General features: G+C 43.7%; 4 protein-coding genes across 4 annotated transcripts in view; 1 reads left to right on the top strand and 3 right to left on the bottom strand.

Annotated features, from left to right (window-relative positions):
- Positions 1-241: 241 nt before the first annotated feature.
- Positions 242-5,695, top strand: hmgcl (3-hydroxy-3-methylglutaryl-CoA lyase). The gene is made up of 9 exons (XM_015970409.3): positions 242-386; positions 758-841; positions 1,593-1,700; positions 1,788-1,883; positions 1,969-2,117; positions 2,212-2,275; positions 2,359-2,547; positions 2,637-2,762; positions 5,189-5,695. Exons 1-9 carry the CDS (start codon positions 291-293, stop codon positions 5,288-5,290), a joined length of 1,014 nt encoding a protein of 337 aa, XP_015825895.3. The 5' UTR covers positions 242-290; the 3' UTR covers positions 5,291-5,695.
- A 572-nt stretch (positions 5,696-6,267) lies between these two features.
- gjb3 (gap junction protein beta 3) lies at positions 6,268-8,612 on the bottom strand. Its single transcript, XM_015970411.3, has 2 exons — positions 8,471-8,612; positions 6,268-7,901 (listed from the first exon to the last, which is right to left on the bottom strand). Exon 2 carries the CDS (start codon positions 7,833-7,835, stop codon positions 6,966-6,968), a length of 870 nt encoding a protein of 289 aa, XP_015825897.3. The 5' UTR covers positions 7,836-7,901; positions 8,471-8,612; the 3' UTR covers positions 6,268-6,965.
- Positions 8,613-16,419: 7,807 nt separating this feature from the next.
- gjb10 (gap junction protein beta 10) lies at positions 16,420-17,677 on the bottom strand. Its single transcript, XM_070546712.1, has one exon. The coding sequence runs from the start codon at positions 17,675-17,677 to the stop codon at positions 16,880-16,882; it is 798 nt and encodes a 265-aa protein (XP_070402813.1). The 3' UTR covers positions 16,420-16,879.
- A 1,320-nt stretch (positions 17,678-18,997) lies between these two features.
- ppie (peptidylprolyl isomerase E (cyclophilin E)) overlaps positions 18,998-19,309 on the bottom strand; it is a 5,742-nt gene continuing 5,430 nt past the window's right edge. Inside the window, exon 10 of the mRNA XM_015970402.3 lies at positions 18,998-19,179. Within this exon, the coding sequence (XP_015825888.1) occupies positions 19,111-19,179 (69 nt within the window). The 3' untranslated portion in view covers positions 18,998-19,110. The remainder of the gene's footprint in view (positions 19,180-19,309) is intronic.

Genomic DNA, 19,309 nt, shown 5'->3' with positions numbered 1-19,309 from the left:
TCATTTTTTGTGTATTTGATAGTATTCACTAAGCACTTTGTGTGTTTTATTCCTGGTAAGGGCATTATGATTATATATATATATATATATCTATATATATATATATATAGATATATATATATATAATATTTAGTAACATAACATTTATTTGTGCTCTATTCATCCTCTGAGCATTTCATTCAGTGTGTTTATTTGACCAGTAGATGGCGCGCATGCGCTACTTCAACACAAAACTCTTAATTTCGCTCGCGGCGAGGTGACGTCAGAGCCGAGGCAGGACCGCAGGAGTGATGGCCGCTGCTATGAGGCTGGTAAACAAGAAGATTTTCACACCAGGAATGGGGCAGCACTACCTGGCGTTCACCACTGCTGCCCAAGTGTATTCGGTGAGTCCTAATTTTCCGACTTCATTCGTTCATGTTTTAGACTTGACGTCCAGAGGTGACGGCTAAGCTAGTTATCGATGTTTGTTAGCTTGTTTTCTTTGGAACCCTCTGTAGCTCAGGTGTCAAACTTCGGTCCTTGAGGGCCGCTGTCCCACCTGTTTTTAGTGTTTTCCCTGTTTCAACACACCTGGTGTCAATCAGCAGGTGGTTAACAAGCTTCTGGGGAGCCTGATGTGCTGCTGCACAGGTGAATCAACTGTGTTGGATTAGGGAAACAACAGAAAGATACCGGGCTGGATTTGACACACCTGTGCTATAGCATACTCTGTGGGACTCGTTACGTTTTTGTTTATTTTTATTTTTTTATTTAGGCTGGGATAAAAGCAAGTCAGGCTCTTCCAGAAACGGTGAAAATAGTAGAAGTGGGGCCCAGAGATGGTCTTCAAAACGAGAAGGTATGGTTTAATAAATACATCTGGGTTTGTTTGAAATGCACTCGTGTGACGTTTATGACGTTAGATAGTGTTATCCATCAGTGTTTGGGTGGAGCAGGTGCATTAGTCGCAGTATGATGTCTTTATTGAGTTTTATCTGCATACATTTTAGTTAAATGACCAAAAACTAGATTTTTTTTCTTCATATTTTCATGGTAATCTTATTTTTGTCGTTATCAAATCCGACAAATGTGTTTTTGTAATTACTCGATTAGAACTCATTTGAATAACAAAATCAGGTGAGGGTAGACATTAATTATGGGTTCTGTATCTAATACTGCTCTATATGGAGATACTGGAGAGATGGCATCCACAAGTAAAATATAGTTAGAGACAACGTTTCAATACACAAAACACGGGGGGCACAAATCATTGTCACACTATAGTTTTTCCCTTAGATTCAATGAAACAGCAGCTTGTAATCTACTCACCATAACAGATTCATATATGCTTCATTATTTGGTGACAAACTGACTCATAATATTTTTTTTAGTTTCTTTTCTGTGTTCGTCCAAAATAAATAAAACTCGGACATGCTCATATTTCTGTTTTTACGTTCACCAATTGAAATGAATAAAGTAAAAGGATGTTTACGTTTTATTTATTTATTATGTTTTCTATCTACATGTGCCATAGTTCATGCCTGATGTAATCCAAAGAAATGCTATGAGTCATGCGCACTCGGCGTTTATCATCATGTTTTCTATTTTAGGTCGTCGTTCCGACGGAAGCAAAAATTAATCTGATCAACATGTTGTCAGAGTCGGGATTGACGGTCATTGAGGCCACTAGCTTTGTGTCTCCTAAATGGGTCCCACAGGTGAGTAGTGCTGACACATGCTGCTGTGTGTAAGCATGAAAGGTGCTTGTGTGAGTTTTTTTTTTTATTGATTACTGAATCATTCAGATGGGAGACCAGGTGGAAGTGATGAAGGGTATCAAAAAGAAGCCAGGAGTGTCCTATCCAGTCCTCACCCCTAACCTTAGGGGCTTCCAGGCTGCCGTGAGTGTCGGACATTCCAGGTTATTTTACATCCGCTCACGCACTGCGTTTCTAAGCTGTGAAATATTTCATTTCTATATTCTAGGTAAAGGCAGGAGCCTCAGAGGTGGCCATATTTGGTGCTGCGTCCGAGCTGTTTAGCAAGAAGAACATAAACTGCTCAGTGGAGGAGAGTTTACAGCGCTTTGACGAGGTTATGAAGGCGGCTAAAGAGGCTGCTGTGCCAGTAAGAGGGTATGATTACTGGCCTTCTTTCTGCTGTCGAGAAACCTTTAAATCACAAAGACTTGCTGTTTAATTCCCACGTCTGCATTTCTCGTCCCCACAGTTACGTCTCGTGTGTCGTCGGATGCCCGTATGAAGGCAAAGTGGCGCCAGAGAAAGTGGCACATGTGAGTTTTAACTTGATAAATCCACGATTCAGCCATTCGTCACTATTTGACAGGATAAACGTAACAAAGACTTTGTGTTCCAGGTAGCTAAGCGTTTGTACTCCATGGGCTGCTATGAGATCTCTTTGGGTGACACCATAGGAGTGGGGACTCCTGGTAGCATGACTGAAATGCTGGAAGCGGTGAGCAGAGAGGTGCCTGTCAGCGCCTTGGCAGTGCACTGTCACGACACTTACGGCCAAGCTCTGGCTAACATCCTTGTAGCCTTACAGGTCGGGCTGAGTTTATATTGTTCTAAGCTGAAAATGCCTGTTAGTGCAGAGATGATGTCATAATGAGCTTCTTATTTGATGTTTTCCAGATGGGAATCAGCGTTGTTGACTCATCAGTAGCAGGGCTGGGTGGATGTCCGTATGCACAGGGGGCTTCTGGGAACGTTGCAACCGAAGATGTGGTTTATATGCTGCATGGACTCGGGATTAAAACGGTAAGAAAACCATTTATTTAATAATTCATTTGTGAAGTTTTCTGTTAAGAGACAAAAGGTTTATTCTTTTTCTTTTAAGTCATATTCTGCTTTTTTTTCCAATAAAATTAGCTGTTGTCTCTAGAAGGAATGAAAAGTACAGAAGATCCCTTTATTGTCCCTCAGTGAGGAACTTTTGTTCGCAGCAATAAAAAGAAAGATTAAAGGGATACTTTGAAACTTTTTCATCTTTTAAACTGTTTTCTTGAGCCAGTATGCGCTAAAATGACCCTTTATAGGGTTAATGAAAGGTCACCCAGCCCCTATGTGGTCAGAATATTCCACTTGCAACTTCAGCCTGGCGGGCCGCTCTGTTGGAATAGGAACAAGAAGAGCTGACATACCTGGGGCTGCAGTCTGCTTCCAGCACGTTTCCTGCATGTTCTAGATCAGTGGTTCCCAATCTGGGGGTCCCGACCCCCACAAGGGGGCGCTAAAGCCTCTCAGTGGGTCGCCAGGACCTCTCCACTTTAAGGGGTTAAAACTTCATTTATTACTTGTTTATAGCCTACATTTTGCTCACTTTTTTTTCAAGAGTGAAAAGTTTACTGATATTAAGACAGGAAATAATTAGTACAGAAAAAGTAACACACTTTTAAGAACATTTTGCTCAGCTCACTGTTTTATTTTCAAGTGTCAAAAGTTCATTAAAGATAGGACTGGTTGATTAATCACAGCGTTTACAGTAAATAATCTAGTATAAACAGTAATATACACATTTAAGCACATTTTGCTCAGTGTATTTTTTATGTGTCAAACGTTTATTGAAAGGAATGATTTTATCAGTGTTTACGAGAAACAATGTGTTCAGAAAAGTAATACAAACTGTCGAGCACATTATGCTCTGTTTGGTTTTGTTAATGACTTTGTTCTGTACTGGAGCCTACTATTACTGTTATCTATTGAATCAAAGCATATTAAAATGTGCTTGAACAATTTTATCATTTCATTAATACTGTTTGTGCTGGAAGAGAGAATGGGAGGGGGTTGTCAGAAATTTTACTGGGAAAAAAGGTTGCTCTAGATCATGAACACAGCGTATTTGTTAAATTTGTGATGAGTCTCTCCTGTAGACACTAAGAAAGGCTGGGAGACGCTTCAGCTGTTAGATTATGGTGTTAAACAAACGCTCCACGAGGAGAGATGTTTCGGTTCTACAGATGTACACTAGGAGGTGCTAAAAGCAAGCCAAAACTCCCCCTGAAAGAGTAAAATACAAAACAACTGTAAAGAAAAGATCTCCATCAGAGCATCTGGACGTTATCTTGCACTTTCTCCGCCTCTCGCTGCTGCTGAACTCGGTGAACGTCTGTGATGTTCTCGACATTGTGCATAAGAGCGCAGCGTCGAGTGGAAAGTGGAAACCCTTCTATCTTTCATTTGGAGAAATGTGTCCTGATTTTAAAACTTCGGCTTAAGTAGCTCTCTTTATTCAGCACCCGCTTTGAGTGTGTCAGCAGAGCGCGGATTCATCCAGAACATTTAAACGTCCACGAGTCCGTCTGAGGCAAGAGTCCAGAACCTCATAACCTCTTCGGCAAGCTCCCTAGAGACATTTGATTACGCACACGCTGCAGGTGATGAGCTCAGGTTTACCCGGAGCAGACTGAAGGCATGTGTGTTTGGGCTGGAGCAGGTGAAAGCTTAAGAATTTAAGTGAAATTAATTGCATTGTTTATATGTTACTGGGACATTCTGGTCAGCTTGTTTGAACTACATATTAATTAATATGAATGCAAATTGAATGATTATTTAAAAAGTGACAGGGATAAATGGATTATTCGTCCGCTGGCAGCGAGCAGATGCTGCCTCTTCAGAGTGCATCCAAATCCAAATGCAGCAGCGATTTGTTTCATTTCCTACTCGTTTAAAGAACCCCACAATAATACGCCACAATGGTGGTCAGTGCCACTGCAGGGAAATGGACACTCAAACCGTGTTTAATACGAGGCGTTTATACGTCACTCTACCAAACTACAAATACAAAAATTAACAAATAAAAAATCTAAATTTCTCTTCCAGCAAACATTTGCGCTGCGCTTCCATTAAAAAAAGTTGTGTTTGGACTTCTTCTGTGTTTGCAACAGTCCGTGTATCACGATGAATATGTCGCCCATCATTTATTGGACTGATGATTGGTGGTGGGCGGGGCCATGAATGCAAATGTTCAGTGTGACATAGATCTGAGTGGCTTCTCCTCACCCGAGTGTTTCCCGTCTGCTTTCTATCGGCGCCAACACAGGAAATGGGTGTTTTCACATCCTGCATGCATTTGCAGCTTAGTCGTATTTAAAAAATAACGGGTATTATACGGTTCCTCAGTGAATGAGACCTTTAAGAAAGTTGTAAACAAAGTGTTTGTCCTTTCTTTGTTCACTCCTCCTTAGGGAGTCGACCTACTCAAGCTGATGGATGCAGGATCTTTCATCTGTCGAGCTCTCAACAGGAAGACCAACTCCAAAGTGGCTCAGGCCGCCTGCAAACTGTAGACTCGGCAACGGCGCCTTTGGCTTTTAACACACGAAACGTTTTCTTGAACCTGATCGCTTTAATACTCGGTGCGTGATCATTCCTTCCTTTTTGTTTGGAGTAAAAGATCTGATGAAATGACATCACTGCTGTACTTGTGCCTTATGTAAAATCGGTGTAATTTCTATAGCGGGGTTTATAAAAGTGAGTTTTTGTTGCTTCTAAACCAGCAGGAAGGCCAAAAGTCTGCAAAGGTTTATTTTTATTTATTTAATAATTCACGCACAAGTCTGGCATCATAACAGCTGATGGAAACCTCTTGATTAATCTTTTATGTGTATAACTTTATTTATTTTAATACCTCATCTGACATGTACATAACCTTTGAAGTTTGTAATTTCCAAAATAAAACTATTTCACTTTAACATCTTTAAACAATATTCTGACCCTAATTTTGCTCAAACAGGATTTTATTTATTTCAGAGCTTCTGAAATGTTTTTTTTTGTTTTAAGATGTTGAACATCTCCGCGTTAGTAATCTTATCTCGGGGGATTTTCCAGCTTGTAGACGAGATGTGGGATAAACAAAAACAATATTTCAGTTGAGTTAAGAAACCTGACGGGCGAGTCCAACAAGCAGACTGAGCTTCAGGTTCTTTTAACGCCCAGAACCGAGTAACGATAAAGCTGCATCATGATCCACACCGATGTTGATGTGTTCCATGCATTGATCAATAAAACGTCGCCACGTGTCGGCGAAGGACAACTTCCTAAGTGAGGATCATCAGAACTCGGATCGCTATCGTCGCTATTTTATGTTTCTAATGTCTAGAAATGAAACGAATTAGCATTTTGTTTTCATATATTTTACATTTATTTTAAAAAAGAACAAATATAAACACCAACTGCATTTAAATTAATGTGCGTGTCCGTTTGTGAGCAGCGTGGACATCCCATAATGAGCTTTGGTCATCTCCAGCTGTCCTCTGCTTCAGCATGGATAACATTCCTCTCACCTGACCAAAACCAACGCTGGTCTCGGATCAGGCGGAGCTGTTTACTGTCACGTCCAAACAATTTATGCAAAACAGGAATGTGCAGCGTTAGACCTGAGAAAGAGAAACAACTTTCAAAGTACAATTTAGGAGCGTTTCATCATTTTTTCTGTGATAAATGCTATAAAAAAATCATCATTCTGGGTTAATTGGCATATCTTTATGACCTCTGGAGCATTTTGTTTGCATTCCTCCTCTGTTTGAAATTAAAACCATAAATAAAATGAATCCCTTTTGAAGGGTTTGGAATACTCTCAGTACCAGTAACGTGCTCAGACACGTCACTCAGGGCAGGTAGAGTAAATACCTCCGCCAGGTGTGACTGCTCCCTCCCTCCCTCCCTCCTCTTGCCTACGTTTTAACAAACACGAAGTTGAAAAGTCACACAAACACATTCACTGCATAAAAAACCCACTTTAACAGAGGACGTGTAAATGTTGTGGGTGTTCTCTTGGAAACCAGAGTTCAAACGTTTCCTGGAGTCTTAAATGTGGACACAGTCCCGCGGGACGAGTCCAGAAGCGATGACTCAACTTCCAGGGTCTGACACGGTTTGGCTCGCAATTCTGAGTCCATTTTTCCAGTTTCTAACTGGGATCCGGCCAAAGACGGCGTTTCGTTCCGAGTCTTTGGCGCCATTTCAGTTGTAAGTAAAGGTCAAGTTGGGAGCAGAGGCCCGGATTTTCTCATCCGTGGGGAGAGGAGCAAGCCGGTACTGGGTGTTATCGAAGTTCTTCAAGGGCGGAAGCTGCTTCTTCTTCTCTTGCCTTGTCAGGGACATGTTGTAGTTGTTGTAGGAGTTGTCGTTGTTGTAGTCGTCGTAGCGCACAGCCACGTGCTGATGGCGTCTTTTCATCTTGTTGACACATCGGGCAATGCGCTTGGAGATGAGATAAATGATCTCGCAGATGTTCAGGACGATGCAGAGGGCCGAGGCACCCACCATGAAGTAGGTGAAGACCTTCTTCTCGGTGGGGTGACCGATGTAACAGTCCACCACATTGGGACAAGGAGACACGTCACACTTGACCAGCCTCGGCAGGTAGAAGCTGTCGTAGATTCGGTGGAGGATGTAGAGGAAGGAAACTTCGATGCCCGTCTTGACGAAAAGGCTGAGCAGATAGGTCCACCACAAGCCGCCATGTTTCTTGCCCGTGTTGTTGTACAGCTTGGAGTCCTCGCCGTGCTTGGCCCTGTACTTGCGCTCGCGCTCGTCTCTGTATGCCACGTGCATGACCACCATGAAGGACGGGCACGTGACGAAGATGAGCTGCAGCGCCCACAGGCGGATGTGGGAAATGGGGAAGAAGTGGTCGTAGCAGACGTTGGCGCAACCGGGCTGCTTGGTGTTGCAGTCAAAGTCCTTCTGCTCATCACCCCAAACCCGCTCGGCTGCCACCACGTACACCATCACCCGGAACACAAACACCACCGACAGCCAGATCCGTCCAAACGCAGTGGAGTACTTGTTCACCCCGCTGAGGAGGTTTTGGAAGGTCTTCCAGTCCATCTTTGAGTCTGGTGGTCCAGAATCTCTTCTCTTTGCCCCTGTCCTGGTTGGAGTTTGTCTTTAGGTCTGGAAGAGGCAGAAGTCATTAAGTGGCTGTGGTTTCATGAAGTCAGCGGGTGGGTTCCCTCTGACTGATGTTTAACTCAGATAAAACATGTCTGAATTCATGAGGGAAGCTTGAATCAACAACAGAATCAGGAATAACTAAATGATGAGCAGGCCTCAGGCGGGCTAAGGAAACCGGTTTGACCAGATTTATCATCCGTGTCTTCACTTAACAATTTAAATCATATTTTATCATTTTTATACAACTATCAGCCCTTAATCTAAATCCACTCAGCCTTTGAGTTTTTGTTAAAGTAAACCTCAGTTAATCGACTCTTTCTGCGCCTGGAGCGATAAAAACGATAAAAGTGACTTTTACGCACGACGTCGGTGCTACGCGGACACAATACGTGGTTAACTCAGTGTGGTTCTTGTTTTTGCGCTTCTAAATCAGTTACCAGACATATTCTTTCAAAGCTCGTGTGTGTGTGAGGCATCGAACCAGCTCAGCTCAGACGTTCCCGACCGGCTCCGACGCGAACCTGGACGCTGTACAAACATATTTTAAAAGGCAGCATTTTCCCACTTACGGACAGAAGAGCAGCACCCATAGCTGTCTGAAACCGTCGTATCCGCTGTGTTTCGTGCGTCTTCCCGAGTCGTTCTGGTCCCTTGACGCGCGGATTTGGCTCCCCTCTCCAGGTAGAGCAGCGCGGAGTAGAGAAACGCGCCTGTGGGTGTGGTTAAAGACAGAAAGGAAAGAGCTGCTCCCAGATGTTTGGTACGTTTGGTTTCTCCTCCTTTTCTGTTTCCTATCAGGCCTTTATGCTCCACCTTCAAACAAAGCAGCACAAACTCATTCTAGGTTGTTATTTTGCGCGTAAAGTCCAGAAATCTGCGCTTCTGGAGCTCTGGACAGGAAAACGAAGTTTCTCAAAACAAATAAGAGGCAGGGGTCTTCCTGAGGAGGAGTTTAATTACACCAGTTATGTCCCCCCCCCCCCCCCACACACACACACACACACACTCACACACACACACTTACATAACTCCAGAAGCTCTTAACACAGGACGAAACTATTTATTTGAATATTTACCCTCAAAAATAAATTAGCCTAGTTTTAATCCAAATCACATTTTTTTTCTCTTCATGGTTCTCAACATTTTTTTTTAATTAAATAAAATTATCATAATAAAAGTAACATCTGAGTCACTAGTTTTAGTGTTTTCACATCATTTTGCCCAAAACCTGCAAGTTCAGATAAAAATGAGCATGAAACAGAAATGACAGTGGTGGGTTTTAAATCATGATTGTTCAGATTTCCAGCTGGAAAACGTTCAGAGTTGTAATCTGTCTACCAACTTTATTTGAGTCACACTGAACAGAACAACTCCAAAAAGCAGAATTTTCTCCACATTTTAAGCCACAAAACTAAATTTTTATACAGGGTTAAGAAACAAACCACCGTCAACAGCCGGTCTTCTTTGTTTTCCCGTTTCCAGGAACAGGATTGCCACTTTTGTCTGGACTTGTTTGCCCGAGTGCACGCAAGAGGAAGGCACACCTTAATACAAGTTCTTGTTGTTTTGCATGTTCTCTGACTCTTTCATGTGTCTCCAAAAGGGAAAGACATCCTGATGGGGCACATGGGTCACACAAGAGGGACAATAGATGAGGAAATTTGGCAAAGTAATAAAATTTAAAATTTCTCTCACGAAAAGCTTCTATAGCATTAAATGTTGCTCTTCGTATGATACAAAGGACAGGTGTATTGTGTCCCTTTCATCCTTTTCAGACTTTTATTCTGCTCAGGTAACGAGGTCATGATTTTCTTACCCACCCAGTCGTCAACAACCACATGATACAGATTATCCAAGTTAAACAGCATGGAAAAGGTCTAATTTTCTAACTCTGAAGTAAGATTTTTGAATAATTTGCACTTATTGCAATTAATAAGTCGTTGTCGTCGTCTTCCTCCGCTTATCTGGAGGTCTGGGTCGCGGGGGCAGCATCCCAACTAGGGAGCTCCAGACCGTCCTCTCCCCGGCCACCTCCACCAGCTCCTCCGGCAGGACCCCAAGGCGTTCCCGGACCAGATTGGAGATGTAACCTCTCCAACGTGTCCTGGGTCGACCCGGGGGCCTCCTGCCAGCAGGACATGCCCGACACACCTCCCCAGGGAGGCGTCCAGGAGGCATCCTGACCAGATGCCCAAACCACCTCAACTGACTCCTTTCGATCCGGAGGAGCAGCGGTTCTACTCCGAGTCCCTCCCGAATGTCCGAGCTCCTCACCCTATCTCTAAGGCTGAGCCCGGCCACCCTACGGAGGAAACTCATTTCGGCCGCTAGTATCCACGATCTCGTTCTTTCGGTCATTACCCAAAGCTCATGACCCTAGGTGAGGATTGGGACGTAGATCGACCGGTAAATCGAGAGCCTGGCTTTCTGCCTGAGCTCCCTCTTCACCACGACAGATTGGCCCAGCGTCCGCATCATTGCAGACGCCGAACCAGTAGGGCGTAGGTGGGATTGAGGAGCTCCTCAAAGTATTCCTTCCACCGTCCGACAATAGCCCCAGTTGACATCAGCAGCTCCCCCTCCCCACTGTAAACAGTGTGAGCGAGTTGCTGCCTTCCTCTCCTGAGGCGCCGGACGGTTTGCCAGAACCTCTTTGGAGCCGATCGATAGTCTTTCTCCGTGGCCTCACCAAACTCCTCCCACGCCCGAGAATTTGCCTCGGCGACTGCCACTGCTGCACCCCGCTTGGCTATCCGGTACCTGCAGTGAATAAGTATTTCATGCAATTTAAAAAAGAGCTTTTTTACAGTTGGATGTTTCCTGTAGTTCCTGACCAGGTTTGCACTCTGCAATCTTATAGGTTTCAGGGCTGTTGCTAGGCAACGCAGAGTTTCAGCATCCTCTTAAGTTTTCCTATTGGGTTCAGGTTTGGAGACCTGCCAGGCCACTCCCAGTTGCCCTAGGTGTGTGTTTTAGACTTAGACCAACCATGACCCATCTTTGCTGAGGTCGATGAACTTTACGCAGACCTGTTCATCCTCTTCTCCATGCGATGCATTCATCCTGTTCCCTTTGTAGAAAAACAACCCAAATCATGATGTTTCCACCCTCGTAGAATGTTTATAGAACTTCTTTTATGCCACAAAGTTCTACTTTGTTCTCGTCTGATGTTCTTCTCTCATGGCTTCTCTGGATCATCCCGATGCTCCAGTCGGGCCTGGTCTTGTGCTGGCTTGAGCAGGGAGCCCATGCACGTGCTTGATCTATGGGTTAGTCATTGACAAGGTCCTCCCATGCAGTTCTGGACTGAGCTTTCATTGTTCATCACTAATTCTCCACAAGGCAAGACCTGACATGGAGCCCCAGAGGCAGACTGAGTCATCTTGAGTTTTTTTATTTTCTTTTTCTGCACCAACAGTTGTATTTTCACCAAGCCCAACTCAGCCGTGTGCAGGTCTTCGGTCTTGTCCCTGGTGTCCTCAGAAAGTCCTTTGGTGGAGAGGTTGGAGTTGGATTGATTGCAGGTGTGGTCAGGTGTCTTTTATGCAAGCAATGATTTCAAACAGATTCAGTTACAAGTATTGAGTGGCGGAAGGAGAGCTCCGAATGAGAAGCGCTGTGGGGGCCAGATTTCCTGTTGGTTAAAGGTTTGCCCACGATGAAATGTACAAACCTCTCCACTCTAAGAGTAAATCTTGAAGAGTCTGCAGTGTAAAAATTTCCCGTGACGTTCCGTCTCTTAAACTTTCTGATTTATTTCCCATCAAACATAGTTAATGGGTTATAAAATGAAAAAACAATAAAAGCACAGACAGCAAGTCCCATCAAACCCTGATGGGTTAGAGCTGAAGCTTGCCGGTTCTTGCATTCAGGTATTTAATGGAGTGATTGCACATAATGAAAGAATAAAAGACAATGTGAGTGTTTTATTCTAAGTTGGAACAGAAAAAGAAGGAACAAGGATGCATTTTTTAAAACTCTGCCCAGATAGATGAATATCTATCGATGGTTAAAGGGAATGAAAGCATCTATTGTTTAAAGATCACATGCAAACTTCTTACTGGTGTCACTGATTTTAGCTGCAGTTATGTGCTTCGGGAAACTGCAGTTTCAGAAAACAAGTCCTGTCTGATCTTGCACAAATGTGGACACTTCTGAGGACAAGTGTCACATTCAAAGACAAAGAAAGGTGTAAACGCTTTCTTCTGCAGACGATGAGCTGGTCCCAGCAGAGTGCACACCCAGGAATGCACGGTGTTGACTCAACACCTTCCAGTGACGAGTTTCACCCGAGTAGAGCCGAACCAACAGGACAAACATGCTACCCGTGCTGCTGTGAAAGGAAGGAAGCCGTGAAAAGCTTTGATTAGAGATTCTTTCAGAAGAGGTGGAATATTCTCGCACATTCCCAGTCAGACTGCACTAAAAGGCCTTCACACGCGTAAAACCACTCGTGTTTTAGCTTAAATTACATCAAACTTTGATTTAAATGTTTTATTTGTCCAGAAAAAACATCTAAATTTGTCTTTAATCCTTTAAATGAATAATTTTCTTTTACACATCTGAGGATAATTGGAGTTATCAGTTTAGCCTCAGTATAAAAAGATCCGTCTTCTTGAATTAGAAATAGACTTTTTTTGCAGCATCATCTGCTTGTAAGCAAAATTCCAAATCACCGCGTCATCATGCAGGAATGGCTGCGATTTTACAATACAGGTTGGAGAGCTGTGCACATCAGTTGTAGTTCAAGTTTTTCCGTAAATGGTTCACCTCTGGTGTCACTGGATTTGATTCGCCAAATGTTTCTGCTTTGGGTCCATCTCTAACAAATTATGAAAAGGTTTCTGGACGTATGAGGATTTTATCAATAATCCAGCTCATCAGGATGAACTAATTAGATGTTTTATTCAACAATATAACTAAGACTTAACACAAGATGAGCGGGGTTAGCCTAAAGAAATGGCTCCACTTCCAGACAGCTCAGAACACAAAAGCTGAAAAGATCAAAAACCTAAATGTTTGACCTCACTAATTTAATATTAAAGTGAAATGAATAATAAACAGATTTTACCAGAATTAACTGGTAAATTCATCATTACTTATTAAAAAATCTTTGATTTCCTGCACCGAGGGGCCCCAAACCACAATACTTCCACCACTTCCACATTTCACAAGGAAAGTTTCTTTTTACGACATAATCGTGTTTTATTAATCATAATGTAGAACCAAAATCACACTCGAAAGCAATAAAATGTTATTCATATAAAATAACACTAGTTTGTAACCCGCAATCAATCTTTATTTGTATAGCGCCTTCCACCGCCTTTGCAGGAGCCCAAGGCGCTGAACCTAAAAATACAGTAAAAACACAGATGGCAACAAAAAGTAGGAAAAGGCAACATACAGACATAAGAGCACCATACAAAATGCAAACAAGGAGCATAAAAGCATACAACCAGGTCACATAAAAGCCAAACAATAAAAATGAGTCTTCAATCGACTCTTAAAAACCTGCAGCAAAGGTGACAGTTTAAATCAAGTGGAAGCTAATGCCAGAGAGAAGGAGCAAAGACAAAGAAAGCTTGATCACCTCTAAACCTGTACCTAGTTTGTGGGACAGCCAGTAGCTCCAGATCAGCCAAACATAGAGTTCGTGATGGGGTATGCCTTTTTGTTAATGCTGCCAAGTACGGTGGGGCACCACCATAAAAAGACCGGAAGACATAGCACATAACTTTAAACTTAGCCTGAAAACCTACAGGGAGCCAATGTATTGAGGCCAGCACAGGAGTGATGTGTGCCAACCTCCTCGTCCCTGTCAGAGATCTGGCCACAGAGTTCTGAACCAAGATGTCAGTGCTGCCTGACTTAGCCCAATGTATAAAGCATTGCAATAGTCGAGCCTGGATAAAACAAATGCGTGGAGCACAGACTCCAAATGCGCTCGAGACAACAAGGGCTTGATTTTGGTAAACCGCTGTGGGTTAAAAAAGCAGGCTCATGCCACCATGTTGATGTGAGCTTCCTGTTTGAGTTCTGCATCCAGCCTCACCCCCAGGCTGGTGACAACTGACTTCAAGTAGAGAGAGAGAACATCCAAATTGGGAGCAAAACTCACACCCACCCTACTAGAGGGGAGAAATGTAATAACCCTGTCTATTACTTAATAATTATTAATGTTAGAAGCTGGTTACTTGGGATATTTTAGCTTTTTATTGGGTTTTAACAATACATCTTGACCGTTTAGTTTTCTTAGAACATCCCAGCTGCACTAACATAAAACGGTTCTGTGTTTAGACGGCTATACCATACCATACCATGTTTATTTATACAGCACATTTAAAAACAGCATGACAGCTGACCAAAGTGCCGTACAGTAAAAAGGACAAACCCCGAGATAAAAACAGAAAAAAGTCATATAGGAGGTAAGAGGTAAAATCTAAAATTTGTAAAAGAAACATACAACAGTAAAATACAGAGCCTCAATAAAACGTACAAACACTAAAAGCTTGACCATTGAATAAAAGCTAAATGATAGAAGGCGGCCTTCAGTACTGACTTAAATCGACCCAGTTCTGGGGCCTGTTGAACACTAAGGGGGAGAGCGTTCCAGAGTTTAGGAGCAGTGAACGCAAAGGCCCACTCTCCACGAGATTTATACCTCATTTTCGGGACGCACAAAAGCAAATGATCTGCAGATCTCAGGTTTCTGGTTGGAGCATAAGGCTTTATCAGTTCTGAGAGATAAGCCGGGGCTTGACCATTCAGAATGTTGTAGACAAAGGTCAGAACCTTAAATTGGATGCGGTATTGAACAGGCAGCCAGTGCAAGCGTGCAAGGATGGGTGAAATGTGACATCGTCGTGAGGTGTTTGTCAGGAGCCTAGCCGCCGCATTTTGCACTCTCTGTAGACGCTCGATTGCTGAGGCGCTGACACCAACAAGTAGTGAGTTGGCATAGTCTAAACGTGTAGTTACAAAGGCGTGAACAACAGACTCCAGCTGAGGTTGTTTGACTATTGACTTTAAGCGCGAGATGCGACGTAGTTGAAAAAAGCAGGACCGGACTGTAGAGTTAATTTGTGAACTCATTAACATCAGAGTGAAGTTTCACTCCCAGACTGGAAACACCAAATTTAACATTTCAAAACGGTAGAGGGTAGTCACCAGGTGCATGCTTTGTATTTATGGATTAAAAAGAATGTCGTCGGTCTTGTTTTCTTTAAGGCAAAGGAAGATCTCCGACAGCCAGCCTTTAACTGCAGTAATACAGTCGACAAGGAGGCGTGTTGAGTCAGGCTTACTTAAAGCCAGATAAATCTGGCAATCGTCCGCGTAAAGGTGATAACTTATTCCAAGGTTAGTCAGAATCATCCCCAGTGGCAATAAGTAAATCGAGAATAGGAGTGGTCCTAGAATCGAACCCTGAGGCATACCTCAGCGAAGTGGAGTAGATGGAGAGGAAAAGCTGTCAATGTGAACACTAAATTGTCTATCTGACAAATATGAACTGAACCAATGAAGTGGGATCCCTGTTACCCCAACCTCATCTCCAACCTCCTAAGTAGGATGTCATGGTCCACGGTGTCGAAGGCAGCAGAGAGGTCAGAGGCTCAGAGACTCATTAGTCTTTAATCTACTAATAGTTCTCTTTGGTAATCGTAACTGGAGGAAGTTTGACTGCATCCAGTCATTAACTTGCTCCAGTGTCACCATGTGATAGAGCTAGTAGATCTGGGTGTCATCTGCACAACTATGATAGGTGATGTTGTTTTTGTAAAGTATCTGACCCAGGGGGGAGCCTGTAGAGATCAAAGAGCAGTGGTCCAAGAACTGGACCTTGGGGAACTCCACATGTCATGATGATATTCTCAGATTTGTTGTCACTGATAGAAACAACAGAACCCTGAACCAACTGGTCATCACACCCGTATCACGAACCTACCAAGAAGGATATTTATTGAAGAGCTGATCTGACTTTTAAAGTTCCAGCAAAGCACTAAGAGAGGCGTCTGCAGAGCCTCTGTTTGCTAAAGGTCATTAGAGTGGCTGAGTTTTGTTTATGCCGATACATCACAGCAGAGTTGATGCATTTAAAAACGGGGGGGGGGGGGGCTTTTAACTCTCACTGCATCTGCTGCGTGTGTGGATGCTGCAATCATCCAGAATCTGTGTACAGACACAAATTCTTCAATAGGGTGGAGGCCAACGTCAATTTGGGAGGGAGCTTCTGCTCGGCTAAAAGCACCAGTCTGCCCAAACAATGAAGGCAATGCCCTGGCAACAGATCAAGCAGCCAATTAGAAGGAAGGATTTCAGGAAACTTATGAAACACACCGAAATCAGAACGAAGAGCAAAGGAGGCGGAAATCTTTGCCCAACTTGTGTAAAGTCAACAAATCCTTTTTTTCCCTCCTGCAGGGTGGGTGGCTTGCTTTGCTCTCGAGTGCATTCCCTGTGCTACATCAGATTCATGTTCATCTACACAAAGACTTCCTTATATGAAAAAACAAAAACATTTCATTCAAAACATAAAACATTATTTATTACGGATCTCATTTACAAAAAAACGTAGTAAACTTACACCTCAACACTGTCAAATATGCACATCCGGTCTTTTCAGAAGCAGCAGAAAAATAACGAAATGCACAAAAACAACAACAAACACAGAGTCCAATAAGAGCGTCTGAGTGGAGGAGGAGCAGACGTGTCAGCACAGGGCTGAGCGACTGCGGCTGGGCTTCAGCACAAGGAAAATCTTACACAGGAGGAACCGCATGTGCCGAACTGAGCCGTGACTCATGCAGCTCCAACATGCTCATGCTGGTTTCCTCTGGAGGAGCTCTGGAGCTTCATCACACTTTAAATGCTCCCAACAATGAACACATTCCAGATTTATGACACGTAATATTCCTGATTCAGAAAGTCAGACTCGTGATTGGAGTTCTGTCTTTGTTTCGTGAGTTTTAACAACGCGTTCATGACACGGCGACCATGTACGACGGCGCTGGTGTCTCAGGGGTGTGTTTGCTGCCCAGTTTCAGAGTGTTTGCTGCTATCAGGGTGCTGCCGCTGGACATGGTGTGGGTCCTGATGGAGCGGGAGTTATGGCTGCCTCTGCTTGAGATGCACTCGTGGCAGCGTTTGACAATCAGGTAGATGATTTCTATGATGGAGAGGAGGATGCAGATGAAACTGGTGACCACCATGAAGATGGTGAAGATTCTCTTCTCTGTAGGCCGAGAGATGAAGCAGTCCACCGTGTTGGGGCAAGGCGCCTCCGTACACTTGATGAGCGAGGGGAAATCGTAGCCTTCGTAGATGTGGTAAAGAAGGTAGATGAAAGTGGCGTCCACGCCGATTTTGAAGACCAGGGTGAGGACGTAGGTCCACCACAGGCCTCCGCGCTTCTTACCAGTGTTTTGGTAGATGCTCTGGCAGTTCTCACCATGCTTGGCTTTGTTTTTTCTCTCCTTGTCCTCCCTGTAGGCCACGTGCATCACCACCAGGAGAGACGGGCAGGTGACGAAGATGAGCTGCAGGGCCCAGAGGCGCACGTGAGACACAGGGAAGAAGTGATCGTAGCAGACGTTGTGGCAGCCGGGCTGAGCCGTGTTGCAGCTGAAGTCTTTCTGCTCGTCCCCCCACACCTTCTCTGCCGCCACCACAAACACCATGATCCTGAAGAGGAAAACAATGGAGAGCCACACTCGGCCGAAGGCTGTGGAGTATCTGTTCACCCCGCTGAGGAGGCCCTGGAGGAATGCCCAGTTCATGATGAAGCTTTGTTCACAGCCTGTCCTCTCTTCCTGCTGATAGAAGACAGAGGCGCTTCTCGGCTTAAATGGCACAGATTAAATTCAGGTAACCGTCTGGAACTGAAACGAGAAGACAGTGCATAAGGTGGAGAGCAAGAAACCAATCAGGTCTGACTGGATTGTTTACACAATGTTTTATACAGCTTTCCTACAGTTCCTACATTCCCGCACAAAATGTCTTAAAAGGAACTAAAAATAGAATAATCCGTTTTATTCCATATTTATGACACATTAGGTACATAATCCTACAGAGACGGAAGCAGCCATTCACTCACTTCCAAAGTTTGCGGTTCGGACTTCCAAATTCAGACATTCCGTGCGTAATTGCGCGCGTTTCGTTACAAACATCCTAAAAAAAGAGGAATGAGCTAGAACTCCGCCTCACTTAACTATTCCGTCTATTTTATTTATAATCTGGATTGAGTACTCACAGATTAAACGCTGCCGCGGAGCTTCTGCCTCGGATCGGAGCAGCAGTCCGGAGCTGAACCGCGAGGAGACTCTTGAGCTCAGGCAGGACGGAGGTGGCGGGGCTGGGGGAGGAGGAGGAGGAGCTGCGCGTGCCACGACTCCCCCACCGCCAGGTGTGGCCTCTCCACCTGAAACACCTCGACCAATCAGGTGGAGCTGCGAGGCCTCAGATTTACGTCTGCTGGATTAAACCATGATTAAACAAAAGGAGGCAGAATAACGGTCTTCAGGCGCTTCGAGATCACGTGGATTCATCTGAACGTTTTGGTTCAATCAGAGCAGCCCGGAGCGCTTCCTGCCTAAAATTCAGCAAATAAATATCAGGGAAATAAAATGTAAACGAAGTTAAAATAAATACATTGAAATGAATACCCGACATTCATGTGGATAATTAATAATAATAATGCATTGCACTTATATAGCGCTATTCTAGTCACCCAAAGACGCTTTCACACACACACACTCTCACATTGCTAGTGATGGTAAGCTACTTGTAGCCACAGCCACCCTGGGGAGGTCTGACGGAGGCGAGGCTGCCACCTGGCCACCACTAACACATGCAAGTTGAAGTGTCTTGCCCAAGGACACAACAGCAGGATGCCCCTGGCGGGAGCTGGAGTCGAACCCATGACCCTCCGATCATGAGGCAACCTGCTCTACCACCTGAGCTACTGCTGCCCCGATATAACTGATAATAATACATTTTATTTCCTCATATTTGTCTATTTTGTCAGGAAACGTGCACCAAAAAGCATTTTAAAAATAGTTCAAGAAAAAAAAACTGATTTAACAAAAGGAAAGAAAAAAAACTATAAAAATGTGTTTATTGAAATATTTACAGCACAAAAGAAGCAGGTTCAGGTAAAAAAAAAATTCTTCCTCTCTTCATACACACTTACAAAACCACATCATTTTTATTTTCATTCATATTCTCCACAATCTGAAATGATCACTTTCTGCTTCGGTTTGCCATCCTTTGTTCCTTGCGCCTGCAAAAACAACAATAACAACAATAAATCACCCAACCTGGTTGCATTTACATTCCAAGAAATTTTATTGGAGAACAAACATCAAAATTAAATTAAAAAATTTTTTAATTTCCAAACATAAGCGCCTCAA

The sequence above is a fragment of the Nothobranchius furzeri genome, chromosome 18 (assembly GCF_043380555.1).
Source record: "Nothobranchius furzeri strain GRZ-AD chromosome 18, NfurGRZ-RIMD1, whole genome shotgun sequence".
Classification (NCBI taxonomy): Eukaryota; Metazoa; Chordata; class Actinopteri; order Cyprinodontiformes; family Nothobranchiidae; genus Nothobranchius; species Nothobranchius furzeri.
The sequence above is the reverse complement of the archived record's forward strand: the minus strand, read 5'-3'. Positions and strand labels throughout refer to the sequence as shown.

Bases quoted from the DNA above. Each gene is read 5' to 3' on its own strand.
- gjb3 (XM_015970411.3), bottom strand. From the start codon at position 7,835: ATGGACTGGAAGACCTTCCAAAACCTCCTCAGCGGGGTGAACAAGTAC.
- hmgcl (XM_015970409.3), top strand. From the start codon at position 291: ATGGCCGCTGCTATGAGGCTGGTAAACAAGAAGATTTTCACACCAGGA. The intron at 1,884-1,968 runs GTGAGTGTCGGA...TCTATATTCTAG, and splicing joins TTAGGGGCTTCCAGGCTGCC to GTAAAGGCAGGAGCCTCAGA. The intron at 2,763-5,188 runs GTAAGAAAACCA...ACTCCTCCTTAG, and splicing joins ATGGACTCGGGATTAAAACG to GGAGTCGACCTACTCAAGCT.
- gjb10 (XM_070546712.1), bottom strand. From the start codon at position 17,677: ATGAACTGGGCATTCCTCCAGGGCCTCCTCAGCGGGGTGAACAGATAC.